This window comes from Cydia amplana, chromosome 27, assembly GCF_948474715.1.
Source record: "Cydia amplana chromosome 27, ilCydAmpl1.1, whole genome shotgun sequence".
Lineage (NCBI taxonomy): Eukaryota > Metazoa > Arthropoda > Insecta > Lepidoptera > Tortricidae > Cydia > Cydia amplana.
The window spans coordinates 639,477-657,500 of record NC_086095.1 but is presented as its reverse complement, the minus strand read 5'-3'; the positions used below and the strand labels follow the sequence as shown (position 1 = coordinate 657,500).

The 18,024-nt window shown below is 37.5% G+C and overlaps 1 protein-coding gene across 1 annotated transcript in view; it reads left to right on the top strand.

Annotated features, from left to right (window-relative positions):
* LOC134660383 (serine/threonine-protein kinase par-1) overlaps positions 1–6,749 on the top strand; it is a 67,668-nt gene extending 60,919 nt beyond the window's left edge. The window contains exons 23-25 of the mRNA XM_063516116.1: positions 1,353–1,455; positions 4,678–4,786; positions 5,687–6,749. Of these exons, the coding sequence (XP_063372186.1) occupies positions 1,353–1,455; positions 4,678–4,786; positions 5,687–6,742 (1,268 nt within the window). The 3' untranslated portion in view covers positions 6,743–6,749. The remainder of the gene's footprint in view (positions 1–1,352; positions 1,456–4,677; positions 4,787–5,686) is intronic.
* The last annotated feature ends 11,275 nt before the right edge of the window (positions 6,750–18,024 follow it).

Genomic DNA, 18,024 nt, shown 5'->3' with positions numbered 1-18,024 from the left:
GTTGTAAATCTGTTTGTGAATTTGTTCAAAAACATATTTGGGCGTTTTCTAAAATAAATATTGAAAACCCGATTCTCCCAGATCCTGGTGTTTTTGGGTTCTTTCAACTCAGAATCACTAGCATATTCAATCCTGTTGATAAAAAAAGTTGTCCCAAAATTTTGTATGAAAATTGTACATTCCACTACGTCACGTTACATACAAGTGAACATTTTTCTCATACTAAAAACGTGACGTAATGGAATGGACATTTTGGGACATCTTTTTTTAATGGTATGATGGAGAGTGCTGTCGATTCTGAGTAGAATGAGCCCAAGAATGTCCAGATTTGAAAGAATCGGGTTTTCGATATTTAAAAAAAGTAAAGTAAAAAGTAAAAAATATTTATTGTACACAAAGGATTTAGGAAGAAACATAGATTAACTGGTCTTAAAACTAAAAGACAATTATGTACATTTAAAGCAATTACAATCATGGTTGTACCGGTTCCTACTCTAGGCTTAGCCTGTCATGTAGGTAACCAATTCAGCTACGAATTATCAATGAATTGATTTTTGCCAAATTCCAATAAGACACTATACATTTAATTAAGAGCCAACAGGAGCTGAGATTTAAATATTTTAGGTAAATATACCCGTCTCGCTAACGGAAGCGGCTCCTGAAACTAGTGCGATAAGGACAAGGCGAAAAATCCTGCGTAAAAATCTCAAAAATCGAGGTTTCGTACTCGACTGTTTCCTCCTCCAAAACTTAACCAATCGTAACCAAATTTGGAAATCTAAATGATTATAAAATTATCTGTGTCGGACCGTTTTGCTTTTTTGGCTAATTGATATCAGTTTTGAATACCACGCTTCTCATTGCGGCATAGTAAATTAGGCCATTTTGGCCATTTTTGAAGGGCTCTAGCGCCTTAAAAAACAAAAATATCAAAAAAAGCAAAACGGTCCGACACAGATATTGACAATATTAATCTGTGTTGAAAAAATCATTGCTCTAGCTTCAAAACCCACGGAGGAAACAGTCGAGTACGTTTGTATGGAGAAATGACCACTCCTGTTGGCTCTTAAACTAGTTACATTAATCTTAAAATAGGACAAGGTGAAACTTAAGATATGTATAATTAATTTACTTTAGTCTGAGGCTTACAGGTGATGCAAGTGCAATTTTGAGACTTTAGGTGCTGTCTTAGTGTGTCTTAGTGTACTCTCATGAGATCCTCTATATCCTCATACGTAAGGGAACTGAGCCACGCTGATACTTTTTTCTGAGCTTATTTTAGCTGAGATTTATTTTAGAAAAAGCCCAATTACAATGTTCAAAATGATGGATTTGCGCGTGTATGTCCACAGGGACCCCTCAGGCGACCGCGACGCCACTGGACCTGCGGCAGAGCGCTGACATGGACACAGGGCATGTGCACCCTAGCCTGCATGCGCTACACCCCGTGCACAGGTACCTCCACAGCTGACTACCCCCCCATCAATCAATCAAACTTTTATTGATAAAATAGAAGTATTTTACATGTCAATACATTATTTCCATTACAACAAATTCAAATTAAGCATCAAGCAAATTATAATCTATTTTTAATTATTAATGTCTATCTAATTAAAAAAAAAATATTTTAATTATCAAGAAGATTAACAGTAATTAGGTATGACTTATTTCTATCACATGTAGTCAAAATTAAATCTAAATTTAAATCTAAAATAAATAAATAAAAATATTACATTAACAACTTTAAATCTAAAATAAATAAATAACAATCTTACATTAACAACTTATAATTAAATTATTTGGTGGTATATTCTCACTATACCTTATATTAATATTGGGCTTTGGCAAGTAATCAGGTGGTTCCAGATAGCTGAAAGAAATCATTTACAGCGTATAGTGCATCCGTAATTAACTTTGCCTTTAGTTTGTTTTCAAACGATCTACTACTATTTGCGTTTCTAACAGGGATGTTGCGGATGCAGATTTTTTGACATCCGCGGATGCGGATGCGGATATTTAAAGGCTCACATCCGCGGATGCGGATGCGGATGTCAAGATTAGGTACTTAGAAAACGTCAAATATTACATTTTTAGTATTTTTTTATTTAAAAAAAACGAAACGTTTAGTATTTGAGCAAGAATATAGGTGCGTTATATTTAATAAACAGTAACTTGGCCGACTTTTCTGGATCTAGACGATTTCGTTATAGGTAATGACGAAATTACCTAGCACTTACGCCGCCGCTAAGACCTTCCTGTACCGACTTGTTCGACATCCGCATCCGCATAAGCTCCGCATCGATTTTATGCGGATGCGGATGCAGATGCGGATGTTGAAAATAATGCGGAAGTTCCGCGGATGCGGATGCGGATGTTCGCAACATCCCTGGTTTCTAATTCGTCCCGGACCTGCGGCACGACAAAGCACAGTTTGTCTATAAAAGCATAGAGAAATAAGTAAGACAAGAGTGCTCACTCCATACATCAGTTCAGACTATTAATTTCAGTGTCTACATCTGTAGCGGAACTATCAGTACTGCTACTTGACAATAGATGTAGCACCGACCGGAAAGTCTAATCTCAACAGCATAAGACTTTCCGGTCGGTGCTACATCTATTGTCAAGTAGCAGTACTGGTAGTTCCGCTACTCGATGCTAGATGCTAATAGTCTTTTTGCTACTAAAACTGATGTATGGAGTGAGCACTCTATGTACTTTTTTCTCTATGATAAAAAGCGTGTATCACATTGACTTATATTATAAAGACGGGCCTTACGGGCACTAAGAATGGTGCTAGTTCAGCGGTGACACGCACGAATTCGGGCCAATTGTGCAGTCTAACGCCACAACGCGATTGGTTGATGAGTTCGCATTGCTCGCACGATTAGCTCGATTTGGGAGTGACACCGCTGAACTAGCACCATTCTTAGTGCCCGTAAGGCCCGTCTTTACGAACTAATATATAAGTCAATGGTGTAACAAAAGCCAGTCAAGTGCGAGTCGGACTCGCGTTCCGAGGATTCCGTACATTACCCAATTTTTAACGATGTATTTTGACGTGAAACGTAAGGTGAACGTCTTTAAAAACCCGTAGAGGGGCTCGGATCAAAAACTACGTCATTAAGTTCGACTCACGCTTGACTGCACATTTCTAATAGGTCATCTATAGGTATAGAACTATTTTGTACTTGACTATTAATTAGAGATGCCCCGAATAGTGGTTTTGGCCAAATACCGAATATTCGGCCCCTCTACGGCCGAATACCGAATATTCGGCATGACATGCGAACATTTTGAGTCACTATTATTATGAAAACTGATCGCTAACAAAGCTCAACGTTACATGGCGTTAGCTAAGATATATTTTTGTTGAACAGCATTAATGAATAGAGTCAAACAAAAGCTTGCGTTTTTAATATATTTAATATGTCTGTGTCTCACGGAAGTTTTGTTATTAAAATTACCAAGATATAAGATCATAATTCAAAGAAAAAATTACATTAAAATCAAGGTACCTACTCTTAAAACTAAACACTACTACTAAATATTAATCTAAACTAACAACTAACAAGTAACCTACCCACCAAACTCGCCCCGCGCCCCTCCAGACGCAAAGGAGCCCATCACGCTCGCCGCGTTGCCACGCTGAACCGCGATGGACAATTGCATGAGGAACGACCCGGAACGAGGATCATGACCACTCTAACAAAAACAAAACAGTCAAACAAAACAGACTCATGATAAAACTAAAATGTTTTTTAATCAACACATGCTCAAAAAAGGGTCTTCGTATTTACCAATTTTCAAAGAACACATTCTAAATATACCTACATAGTTTTTGGCTATTTTTATTGTGCAATTTTTCTTTTTAAGTAGGTGCAACAGATAAACGATATTCGGCCGAATAGTAGGCAACATTCGGCCGAATAGTAGGCAACATTCGGCCGAATACCAAATATTCGGCAAAGTGGCCGATTACCGAATAGTTGCCGAATATTCGTGGCATCTCTACTATTAATCCTAAAAATGTATTTTCTGTCAGTTAGGTGTGTAGTGCAGCGGTTCTCAATCTTTTTTTTGACGGAACCCTTTTGGAAAGCGAAATACTTGATGGAACCCTACAATACGGTGGCGGCATAGTAAAATTTTTCGAGGCGACTAAAGCATAGTGTTCTAAATTATTGCGGAACCCCTGCAGGGGTGTCTCGGAACCCTAGGGTTCCGCGGAACACACTTAGAGTATGGCTGGTGTAGTGTAAATGTGTAATGTATATTTTATTAGGTAAATTAAATCAGTTATGTGCCTATTTATTATGTATAAATGAATTTAATATCAATCCTATTAGAGTAAATTGTGACATATTTTTAAAAATGAAAATAGTAATATTTATTTTATTTGATTTTGATCTTCTTATATAGGTACATATCATTTAAATTATTATCATTATTTTATTTAGACGATTTTGACATTAATATTGTTCCTAATTCCATAATTATTCGGTATTGTACATATAATTTAAGTTTTGATTTAATCCGATTGTATTTTATTGTATATATTGCAGTTAATGCATGTTAGACACTAAGTAATGTAATGCCAATTAGCACGTAAGGTTTATCTGTAAGTGCTGATTGATTGAAGTGAATAAATGAAATGAAATAGTAAAAAATGTGTCCCAGGTCGCTGAACAACAGCCCGATCTCGAACCCCGGCTCGCCGCTCGACATGATACAGGAGGAGATACACAACGGCTGCCCGCAGCTCGGCTACACGCAGGTACACACCTATGTACGTCTATAGTTCTACACCATAACATGTAACCCACGATTAAATTAACAATATCAAAAATATGTATTGAGCCAAACAAATTAAGAGTTTTTCGAAGAATTAATTCCCAGAAAGCTGGAAATCGTATTAACCTTAATTTGGTCCTAAATGCGCGTAATCCGAGTTTGCTCGATCACAGTAGGCATACATTAATGCTCTTTTTCAGTTTTTTGCTTTTAGATCGATATCGGTACCTCCGACGGAAAATTTGCTCTAATCATGATGAACATTTATACGTATCTGAGGATCCAAAAGGTACCTTAATATGAATTCGTAGTCTGATCCACCAAACGTTTCTGGTAGTGCCATTGTAATTGATGGTGGGTTCCTTCTACATCGAGTGGTTTGGCAATCCAAGGAAAATGTGTCTCCTATAGCTCCCAAAATTTATGCACACCTCCTGGGACGGAACAAACTCGGATTACACAAAGTTAGGAAAATTTAAACGATTTCCAGCTTGCTGGGAATTAATTCCTCAAAACGCTATTTAACAGTTGCCAACCCCATTGTTTGTGTCACCATAGAGAAATGTAGTAAGACAAGAGTGCTCACTCCATACATCAGTTTTGGTACCAAAAAGACTATTAATTTCAGTGTCTACATCTAGCATCGAGTAGCGGAACTATCAGTACTGCTCATCAACATAAGACTTTCCGGTCGGTGCTACATCTATTGTCAAGTAGCAGTACTGATAGTTCCGCTACTCGATGTTAGATGTAGACACTGAAATTAATAGTCTGAACTGATGTATGGAGTGAGCACTCTTGTCTTACTATATTTCTCTATGCTATAAGCAAGCAAGTAGTACTTGAATAAAGTGTATATCTGTCTGTCTATCAGGCGATGAACCGCAATCTCCAGCAGTTCCAGCACTACGTGTCCACGCATCCTCAGATCAGCCTGACCGATTGCCTCGGCTCCGAGATCACCCTAGTAGCCTCCTCATCAGAAGACAGCATGGATAGCCTGGAAAACACCAAATACCCCCTCCCGCAATTCGTCATATCAGAACCCTCTGACCTAGAACCCTCAATAACCAAAGGTATCGGCAGAAAAGTCAGCCAGGAAACGGAGGCTGTCGAGGAAAAGGATACGGAAATGCAGAGTCCAAAAGACCAGGATAAGAGCAGAAGAAACAGTGAAAAGAGTTTAGGTTTCAGCGATGACTCTTTAAGCAACGACTCTGCTAACACTTCTCCGAATTGCGAGCAGAATATTCAGTCAATTTACTCAAATATAGTCTCTATTAGCTCAGGTTTTAGCGAAAATCGCGGCAGTTTCTCTGAACACAGGGAGTCATTCTCCTTCTCGGATAGGGGTAGCTTTTCCGAGCGAGGGGATTTCACACGATCGTCTTTTTCGGAAAAAAGCGACTTCGGCCGAGGCAGCTTTTCCGAAAAAGGCGAAACGCCGAGATCGTCCTTTTCAAATCAGGGTGTTTTAGGGGATGTCCAGGAGGAGTTTTACCCCAGGGATAGGTTAGAAAAATGCGTTGAAGGCGAGGAAATAGACAAACTACAGAAATCTACCATGGATCTACGTTTAACGGACATATGCCGGCCGGATGAAAAGATACCCATACTATTAAGTCCTCAAAAAGTCTCATGTATACAGGAATCTTACGAAGTAATGCTGTCAACCGTATGTTCAAAGTTAGATTCGCAAAGTATAGTAGAGTTGCTGAAAGACACGATAAACTCCAGAGTACCACCGCAGAATATATTCGTGGAGACTCAGAGCCACGATGATACTCTGACCGGCTTGAATCTGGAGTACTCTGGGGGTATTCAGATAGAGCTGGTGCTGTGCGAAAACAAGGCCATGGAGAAAAAGGGCCTGAAGATGAGGAGGATCTCCGGAGACCAGAGGGAGTATGGGAAGCTGTGCCAGCAGCTCATCACCAGTCTCACGGTCTGAACATCAAAACTTTACTTAACTTGCAATATACAGGGTGTCACAAAAAAGGGGAAATCCGTTACTAGCCCAGTCATTATATCCAAAAAACCTTGGAGGATATAATCAAACGGAGACGCCATGTTTGTAATTTTCTGTACAAAACAGTCTGCCGATTTTTGCGGGGGAGGGGAACGTCAAATGTATGCGTAACGTAAAAATAGCCATGTCAGATAAACGTCAGTCCATACATTGTGTATGACCGTTGGCCGCCTATTTTGGACAGAGGGGAAAGCCTGTTAATGGCTACTCCGTTTAGTTGTATCCTCCAAGCAAAAAACCGACCCTACCCGTGAATAATCAGTTCTTGGATTTTTAAAATATCGATCCTAGAAGAAAAATTGTGAGGACCAAACTTGTAGAGAATCAAATTTCCTACTTTTTTTGTCCTCACGGTTTTACTGTAAAATCAGAAATGGCCGAGTTATTCAAACCGTTTTTCGAATATACACAAGAGCCTGATTCAGTCTAGTTTTTGAATTTACACTCCCAGTGACCCACCCGAGGGACCTACGAAAAAAAAATCCAAGAACTGATTATTCACAGGTCAAAATCTATAATGACTGAACTATACAGGGCACAATCGGTGTCGTGTTCTGTTTTTTTTTTTTTGAAAAAGTTATTTGATTAGTAAAAAGTAAAAGAAAAAAAAATCTATGGGACTACAAAAGCCATATTTTGCAATTTAATAAATTTTATCGGAACCCGATACCTAACCTGCCTGTTCGGATCCCCACTATTTTTTACATCCTGTATGTACATGTATGTTCGGGTCAAATCTTGCAAGCTAAATTAGACCCACTTCCCATTATTCGATTGAGCTGAAACTTCACACAACAGTCCCGAGCGGGCGAGGTGTTCAAAAAGATCTTGACCCGACTTTATTGTTAAGTGAATAAGAGCGTGTCAAGGTCATTTTGAACACCTCGCCCGCTTAGCAACATATGTACGTTGGGAGAAAATACAATATAATGATCGAGATGATCTGATGACGACCCCAGTAGTCTTGAGGTACGTGGGTGATACTGAAAGTTTCTGGATTCTGATATATGAGAAAACTTATTTTTTCTAAGTGGCCAGTCCAGGAATTTTCAGTATGACCTAAGTATTTGAGCGGGACCGCTCGAATGGGAATCCGACATAATAATATTCGACTCGAAATTCCTATACTTAGTAAAAAGATATTTCCTATATTTTGCATTCCAAGTGAATTTGATTCCTACATTGCGAACAACTTGATATCTATTAGAGTTTTTACGAAAATGATGTGTTGTGGAGTAGCGAGAGTAACGCTTATTGTAAATTAATCGGAAGACATTATAAATACCGGCCAAGTGCGAGTCGGACTCGCGCACGGAGGGTTCCGCACCATCAACAAAAAATAGAGCAAAAAAAACGGTCACCCATCCAAGTACTGACCCCGCCCGACGTTGCTTAACTTCGGTCAAAAATCACGTTTGTTGTATGGGCGCCCCACTTAAATCTTTATTTTATTCTGTTTTTAGTATTTGTTGTTATAGCGGCAACAGAAATACATCATCTGTGAAAATTTCAACTGTCTAGCTATCACGGTTCGTGAGATACAGCCTGGTGACAGACGGACGGACGGACAGCGTAGTCTTAGTAATAGGGTCCCGTTTTTACCCTTTGGGTACGGAACCCTAAAAGTTAAATCAATATCAGTTTTACTTTAATTTACAATGGGCGTTGCTCTGGTCTTCAAAAAATGCATTTTGCCATCGGACATTATCTAAGATTTTTGCTAGCATAATAAAGTGGAAGTGAACTAATATTGTACCTAATATTACGTTTTACCATAGAGAAATATAGTAAGACAAGAGTGCTCACTCCATACATCAGTTAGACTATTAATTTCAGTGTCTACATCTAGCATCGAGTAGCGGAACTATCAGTGCTGCTACTTGACAATAGATGTAGCACCGACCGGAAAGTCTTATCTCAACAGCATAAGACTTTCCGGTCGGTGCTACATCTATTGTCAAGTAGCAGTACTGATAGTTCCGCTACTCGATGCTAGATGCTAATAGTCTTTTTGGTGAGCACTCTATGTATTTTTTTCTCTATGCTAAATCTGATGTATGCAGTGAGCAATCTATGTATTTATTTCTCTATGGCCTAGTCTCGAGTACCTAGATGGCGTTAATTTATGACATTTGACAAATTGACACATATCAGTGAAAGAATAAGGATCAAAGTCAAATGGCGTTCTAACAGTTTTAATCTTTTGTCGAAAGATGGCAGTAAATTTACTGTGCCTACATAATTTACTTTGACAATCCGCCTCTATTTCAATTTATCTTTGGTTTACATTAAACAAGTAGGCTCCGGATCCTCTATATTTGTGACGTTATCTATGAAAAGGGACCTTGTTGTCGATGGCGCTTACGCCATTATTAACGATGCTCCGATATAAATGCAATGCCGCGCGACGCTGTGCGGCGTAAGCGCCATCGACAGTAAGGTCCCTTTTCATAGATAATGCCCCATTTTTGGATTAGTATAAATTGTACTGAGATTACGAATGACACAGGCGCCAGTCTACAGTGAAAACTTAAGGAATGTAATTTATTCAATTGTGTAGTCTGGTGGCCTAGCGGTAAGAGCGTGCGACTTGCAATCCGGAGGTCGCGGGTTCAACCCCGGCTCGTACCAATGAGTTTTTCGGAACTCATGTACGAAATATCATTTGATATTTACCAGTCGCTTTTCGGTGAAGGAAAACATCGTGAGGAAACCGGACTAATCCCAATACGGGCCTAGTTTACCCTCTGGGTTGGAAGGTCAGATGGCAGTCGCTTTCGTAAAAACTAGTGCCCACGCCAATTACTGGGATTAGTTGCCAAGCGGACCCCAGGCTCCCATGAGCCGTGGCTAAATGCCGGGACAACGCGAGGTAGATGATGTGTAGTCTGCGCGGAAAGAGAAGAGTCGTGAAATGTATGTTCTAATCAGGGATGTTGCGGATGCAGATTTTTTGACATCCGCGGAAGCGGATGCGGATGCGGATATTTAAAGGCTCACATCCGCGGATGCGGATGCGGATGTCAAGATTAGGTACTTAGAAAACGTCAAATATTACATTTTTAGTATTTTTTTTATTAAAAAAAAACGAAACGTTTAGTATTTGAGCAAGAATATAGGTGCGTTACATTTAATAAACAGTAACTTGGCCGACTTTTCTGGATCTAGACGATTTCGTTATAGGTAATGACGAAATTACTTAGCACTTACGCCGCCGCTAAGACGTTCCTGTACCGACTTGTTCGACATCCGCATCCGCATTAAGCTCCGCATCGATTTTGTGCGGATGCGGATGTTGAAAATAATGCGGAAGTTCCGCGGTTGCGGATGCGGATGCGGATGTTCGCAACATCCCTGGTTCTAATCTAAGACTTCTCTTTCCGCACAGACTCTAACATCAAATGTGACTTTCAACGTCGAAAGGTACCCTATGGCGGTCGGCGCTTGCGTCGCGTACCACCCAGTATCGGGGCGCGGCCAATAATGACGTAGGTGCCGACAGCCATAAGGTACCTTTCGTCGTTGAACGTCACAAATAGTAATACATTTATTAGAGAATTTTTTACATAATTGAATTGATTACTCCAGTCTTTCCTACGTATTTTTTCTATCGAATTAATAATTTTTGATTTGTTTTTGAATATACGTAGGTATACATTAATTTATGTTCACTCCACCAATGTATATAGTATGCACTTTGTATATGATGTTTAAATAAAATAATTTATTCCAAATATAGTTTATTAAAATAAATATTTAGGTATTTTAATAATAAATGAATGCTTTGTAAATAACTAGACTATGCGGTTCTGATTTTATGTATTATATAAGTTATATTATATGTGGCTTTCCAGTACAAAAGGGTCCTTACGCTTCATGTGTATTAAGGTCATTTGTATCTGAAATTCTGATTTAAAGGTCTTTTGTTCACATGGATCCTAAGGACCCTTCTGAGATGGAAAGCCACATATGATCAAGGTACGTTCGGAGGCGAGATGAGAATGTGCGTTTTTCAACTTATTGTCTTCGCCCCGGCCAAGCAATAATGTACCTTACTGTCATAGATACTAGGTCAATAGTTTGCCATAAGTGTAGTTATGAAACTTTGAATACCTTGTAAATAATATTTTAATAAATATTCCAGTTCCAAAATGTTTGTTGTTGTTTCATTTTGAACTAGCTCAGCTCGCGGCGTCGCTTGCATTTCTGTCTGTATAGTCACAGAATAAATAATAGTACTAAGTACAGAAGACTCACTCTCTAACAAAACGCGTCTGTTACGATCAGCACAGACAGCGCCACGCGCGGCTTATGGCTTTCCCCAAAATTGGGGCCGAATGGATGTATTTTTAGCTACCTGTAGCAAAGCGACGAGATCGCGGAGTGAGACACGCCTGGTATAGTTGGGTGGATCAACTATTTCTGGTCAGCCAAGAGACAATAGTAGCATAGTTTGTTAGAAGACATTGTACACCACCTCCTTCTGACACGCTTGGTAGACGACCCTCAATGGAAAGGGTTCATAAGTATCACAAAAAATGTTTGGTGAATTTAAATGCCTAAAAATCAGGTTTTAAAGAGTGACCCAGGAGAACGTAACCATGGTAACGAGCGACAAGAAAAAGTTGATTCACCCAGTTAACCTTTCATGGCTAAATTGCTAACCCGATTTCAATGATTACCAGTTAGGGTTGCACATTTTCTATTTTTAACCAGCTCCCTACAAGGGAAGTCACACAGACATCCCTCGCACGCAGAGCCGCGGCAACAGCTAGTAGGGTAAGTCGTCACCTTGTACTAAAAATTAACTCTATTCACCTATAAACAGAATTCATTTTTAGGGTTCATAGACATAGACATAGAAGACATAGACATAGAAAATTTTTATTTAACACCACATTGAAAAATGTTTACAGGCAATGCTACAAAATATTACAAGCCTTAGAATTAAACTTAAATAGGCACAAATTAATTTGTTTACATGTAGATATAAGTTTTTTTAAATTATGATGCTAAAAAGGAGCGAACCTCAGCATGTGTTGCAGCTTACCTACTACAACGCTGGTTTTCAGGCCGACCCTTCGTACAATACGAATTTGCTTGCTGTTTGTCGGAAACTCTACGGCTAAGACTATTTTAGTTTGTGTAGAAAATAATATAGGTATGTATATATATATATGTTTATGTTTGTGTATGTATTTATAAGATTATACTATATGATAATATGACATATGTGAAGATAGATAGAAGATAAATACTTGGGTAATAAAGTATATATTGAGGAAATAAATAACATGAATGTAATAATTTTACTATAAGTAGGTACTGAGATTAACAAAGTTGAACGGCGCATAAGTACGATTTCGACCACTACAGATACGACGGTTTTACTCTAGTACCAGGAGGTAGCGTGCTTTGAAATTCCAGAAGTTGTTGTTTGAGTTTTAATTTAAAAGTACCAATTGTATTTAAGTTTTTGATAGGTGGCGGTATGTTATTCCAGCATTTTGTTGCTGAGTATTTAAAGCTACCTTTGAAAACGGCAAAGTGACAACGAGACAGTAACAAATCATTGCAAACCGATCTGATTCCATACAAGCTTGACCTGCTACCGCGAAATGTAAACTTATTAAACAGATACTCTGGTTTAGACGTTTTAAAAACACCAAACAACAGAGATGAAAGATGCAATTCTCTGCGTAGTGACATTTTAAGAATACGTGCCGAGTTCAAATATGGCGTCACGTGCTCTCGTGGGGCGACTCTAAAGCACCATAGGTTCCGTACCCAAAGGGTAAAAACGGAACCCTATTACTAAGACTCCGCTGTCCATCCGTCCGTCCGTCTGTCACCAGGCTGTATCTCACGAACCGTGATAGCTAGACAGTTGAAATTTTCACAGATGATGTATTTCTGTTGCCGCTATATCAACAAATACTAAAAACAGAATAAAATAAAGATTTAAGATTTCCCATACAACAAACGTGATTTTTGACCGAAGTTAAGCAACGTCGGGCGGGGTCAGTACTTGGATGGGTGACCGTTTTTTGCTTGTTTTGCTCTATTTTTTGTTGATGGTGCGGAACCCTCCGTGCGCGAGTCCGACTCGCACTTGGCCGATTTTTAGTATAAGGTGTCAATAACTGGTCACCCTTCAATAACTAGCCTTTAGTTTACATGATTCTATATTTTTTCTCGTGCTACGATAATCGTATGGTCGAGGCGAGAAACTCTCACCATGTAAATGGGCCTTTACACTTAAATGAATTCTGTTTACAGGTGAATATAATTAATTTTCAGTAATTTCGCCAGTAATTGACGATTTACCCTAAATATAAAAACAGTTAAATTATATCTATATTACCTAATATTGTTCCCAAGTGCGCAATAACAACATGTTTTCCTTTTCAGTTTGATATTAATTAAAAACCGGGCGACAAATACATTTTAATCAGTTATTGTGGTCTGCGGTCACACTGGGGCCTTATTCGACATGCCACTTTTGACGTCGCATGTTGAAGTTCATTTGAATCTGAACAATCATGGGTTGTCGAATAGGTAAAGTGTGTCACCTGTCAGTGAATCTCATGTAAACAAATCATTTCATCGCTAGACTTGGTTGTCTATTGGTATGGCCGCCATGTTTGGATTTATGACATTTAAAAGGGGATTCTATGGCATAGAGTAAACTGCATTTCTATTTTCTATAGTTTTTTGATTCCCCTACTCGACGCAAGATGGAGTTAACAGTCAAATTTCGATCTTGGCGTTATAAAAATAAACCGCAAGAACATGACATGCAGTTGCGTTGGTGTAGATCTATCATGAAAACGAATATATGACAATTGTCCAGAATTAAAAAAAACTTGACAATAAACATACAGCAATACATATACCACTAAATGTCAAAAAGAAAACAGATTTAGTATAATTACTAGGTAACAAATTATATATAAAGTTTAAATTTTAAACCAATCGTCGTGGGTCCTAACCCCGGCTCTTAGCAATGAACTTCTTGTAACTTGTGTGAAAAATATCATTTGATATTACACCAATTACTTTATGGTGAAGTAAAATATCATGAGTCATGAGGAAGACGGAGTAGCCAGTAGCCACAATAAGCTATATTTTTGTCCTCTGGGTTAGATGGCAGTGAAATAGGGAGAGATAGTGAAGAATGCGGCAAAATAAGCATTTATTGTGTTGTTAGTAGTTAGTAGCCTAGTTTTTTTTCTAAAAATGAAAATTGACGCAACAGCAAGCTCATAGCCCCCTATGAGCCAGTCTGTTAGGTGCAGGCTTAAGGGCTAATCCCGGGGGAAGCGGAGCGTCGGCGACTAGCTGGTGCATCTGCTTATTAACCTCTTCTCACTTTTACCTCAGGTCCTTTGATTAATAAATTAAGGTAAAATTCGTAAGAACTAGTGCCTGTGTCATATTCTAAATTGGACGCTATGCCTAATTAGTTGTTATAAATTAAATACAATAATTATTTATTTAATTAAATTTATAACAACGCAACGTGGGGTTATTCATGATGAATTTTAATGGCTTATATAAGACAGCGGTCGTATATTGCCTCAGAAATTTGGATTTTGTCAGTTTGAATGAACAGCAAACTGGAGACATTGAGATTAATTTTAAACTTATTATTTTAGGTGTTCGTAAGAAATAAGGTATTGACAGACATTGACGGAAAATCGCGAAAACCCGGCCAGGTGCGTCGGACCACGCAAAACGGAGGAGGATTCCATACTTACTTCTTCTACCATGTATCCATATGCCAAAATAGCAACAAAAAAGCCGAACAAAAATACCGTTTCTTCGCAGCGCTAGATTTCAGTCCTTTTTTTTAGAAAAGTAATATATTTAGGTACATAATATATATATATATATATATATATATATATATATATATATATGTAAGTAATTTTGTTATGTGAAACTTATATGTTGTGTTACGAGACTTACGAGTAGGTAACTTTAAACTTTAACAGCCTAACAGATCCCAATAAGGCCTAGTTTACCCTCTGGGTTGGAAGGTCAGATGGCAGTTGCTTTCGGAAAAACTAGTGCCTACGCCAATCCTTGGGATTAATTGTCAAGCGAACAATAGGTTCTCATGATCCGTGGCAAAATCGAGATAACGCGAGGAAGAATAACTTTGTCACAAGAATATTTGGCCAAATATAAATCCTTACTCTCGTGTATTTGACCTACCTACTCGTATTGAGTCGTATTTTGCCACCTAGTAGCCTCGAATTGGTTGTTATATGTGGCTTTCCATAAATTAAGGGTCCTTATGCTTCAATAAGGACGTTTTCATGGGGTCCCGTTGTTTCCCATAAAGTTTTAAGTCATAATGTATTGTTTGTCATATTATCATTACTCATAAAACTGAAACCGTTAACATTTCAAGATTTTAGTTAGGTTATCCTATAGATAGGTTAGGTTAGGTTAGATTTGTTTTATGGCAATCCTGAAAAGTGACGCGTTTCTGAACCAAATGAATTATGACTAACGAAAATTCGAGCAAACAATACATTATGGTTTAAAACTATTTGGGAAACAATAGAGACCCATTACCTATATGCCTATACGTAAAAACTAGCCAAGACAAATCCTTTATAATTTCAGGATTTTCTACACAGCACAGAACTTGGCACCCATATAGATCTCAATTCTTTTGTCGGCGAGTTAACAACGACACATATTCTCAATATTGAACTTGGCTCTCATTTCACATTTATGTTTTTGTTGGGATATCATTACTTTTTGTACAGAAATTACTATAGTATTCATCATGAAAGCAGTTTGCCTAAGCTGAAAAGGAGACCCTCGCTAACGCGCGGTTAATTGTCAAAAAGTTTCAGTTTCACATTTTTTCTTTTGTATACGCCTTATACTTTCATTCCAAATATCAAGTTTCTAAGTAATCTAGAAGTGAGTTAGGTTTTTGGTCTATAAGTATTTTTTTTTCCATCGATATATCAATAATTTCCAGTTTTCAGATTTTTCCCTCTATATTCACCTAATAGTCTACCTTGATGCCAAATATCAAGTTTCTAAGTCATCTAGAAGTGGGTTAGGTTTTTGGTCTATAAGTATTAATTTTTTTTTTCCATCGAAATATCAATCATTTCCAATTTTCAAATGTTTCCTTCTATATACACCTAATAGTCTACCTTGATGCCAAATTTTAAGTTTCTAGGTCACCTGGAAGTGGGTTAGGTTTTTGATCTATATGTCAGTCAGTCACAAAAATGCCGGTTTTTAAAGGTTAATTTATCAATAACTGTTTGAGCTATGTTTATGAAATAGTGTATTTTGAACAAGCTAAGGGACTTGAATACATGTGCCAAATTTCATGTGTGTAGGTTAAGTAGGTTTCAAGTTGTGAAGGGGTCAAAAGTAGCTCGAAATGGTTCGTGTAATATTACACACGGTTGCTGCGTCGCCAGTTCCTTTTTCTTTGAACTTGGCTGGACACGCTACCGCGTGTCTAGATTTGACCCACTTCTCGGGTGTTCAATGAAGCTGAAAATTTACATAAGTACATAATATGTAATATGGGTGACAATACAATATTTTTATGGTTACCATCGAGCTGATCTGATGGTGATGATACAGACAGTGGTCTTTTAAGTCTTTTTAACTTTGTGATAAAATAACGCAACTTAATTATATTTGAAAATATTTAAAGAAAAATACAGTCAGAAATTAGAAATTTTGTTATCTAACCTCTCTATTACTCTTGCATATTCGAGCGATAAAGAGGCAAATAGCTGAGTTTCGATTTTCGCACTTCCCGATAGGCCCCTTTGTAAACAAACCGCCTTGATGTGTCTATGTCAAATTATTAATTGTCTGTGAAAACTTGTTAAAAAAAGTTTAAAACAAAGGCGTAGGCAAAGAGTAGTATAATATGTATATAGCTGGTCAACCAAATCTTGTCAGTAAAAAAAGGCACGAAATTCAAATCTTCCATGGGACGATATCCCTTCGCGCCTACAGTTTTCAAAATTGCCGCCTTTTTCTACTGTCAAGATCTGGTTGACCAAGTATACCTATATAGCGCTGGCGGTACACCGAGAAATTCAGTAAAATGCTGCAAATGATGTTAAAGGTATGAAAATCGGTACGATTGATCTGTAGAACATTTGAAACAATTTGACCCGAAGCACCAACACATAAAAAAAAAACGAGAGGAGTTATGACGTCATCTTTTTTTGTAAGGAATAAAAAAATATTGTTTAAAAACTTATCGTGTTTGGTATTAAACGAAAGGGCTTTCTGAGCCGATTCCAAACATATATCACATCATTACATTTCAGTATTTTTTTTTAATTATAATATAAATAATTTTCAAAACATACCAATTAAGTTTGGGTTTCTCCAGATACAATACGGTAAATTTTTTTTTGTAAAATATACCTCTAATCTTATACCTACTATCCTCATATCTAACCCTAATAAAGCAATTTTGAAATTATATACATTTAGGTTTTTTTTATTTTTCAATTTTACATAGTGTGATCTATGAATCTCTCAATTAAATATTTAAAAAGAAAGCATAAAATTAATATATAACGGTTTTTTTCAGAAAGTCGCTTATATCTCGGAATCTATAAGTCGTAGTAAAAATTGTCTTTGTAATAATTAAGAAAGAATTAACCGAAAAAACTCAACTTTAACGTCCCCCCTTTCCCGAGTTCTCCACCCCCCACTCATCAGAACTTTTTCTTACTTAAAGCTTAGATATTACCAAAGGAACATGTAATAGTATTTTATGCAACTGTTGTTTAAGAGAGGTCAAAAAAGGCGAGTGGCGTGAGTAACAATAACAACAAACAACAACCGAAAATTGTTAATAAAGACGCCACTAGTATTTTTTGACTCGGTTAAACAACGTTGCATACAATACTTTTTCTACGACCAAGCACTTACTTTGAAATGCAATGAAATAATAATAAAAATGGATGATGATGATTGTTTCATGTCCTAATGTGATAGGTTGTTCAGTGCGTGGGTTTCTTAAGGGGAACGAAAATTTGATTATTTTTGCGCTACGACGCACGGTTTAGGAGATACAGCATTATAAAGTTTTTTTTTTTGTTTTTTTTTTTTTATGTCTTTTTTGTGTTTTTTTTTTAATATTAATTAGGGTTTCTTACAGAGGAATGAAAATTTTAATATTTTTGCGC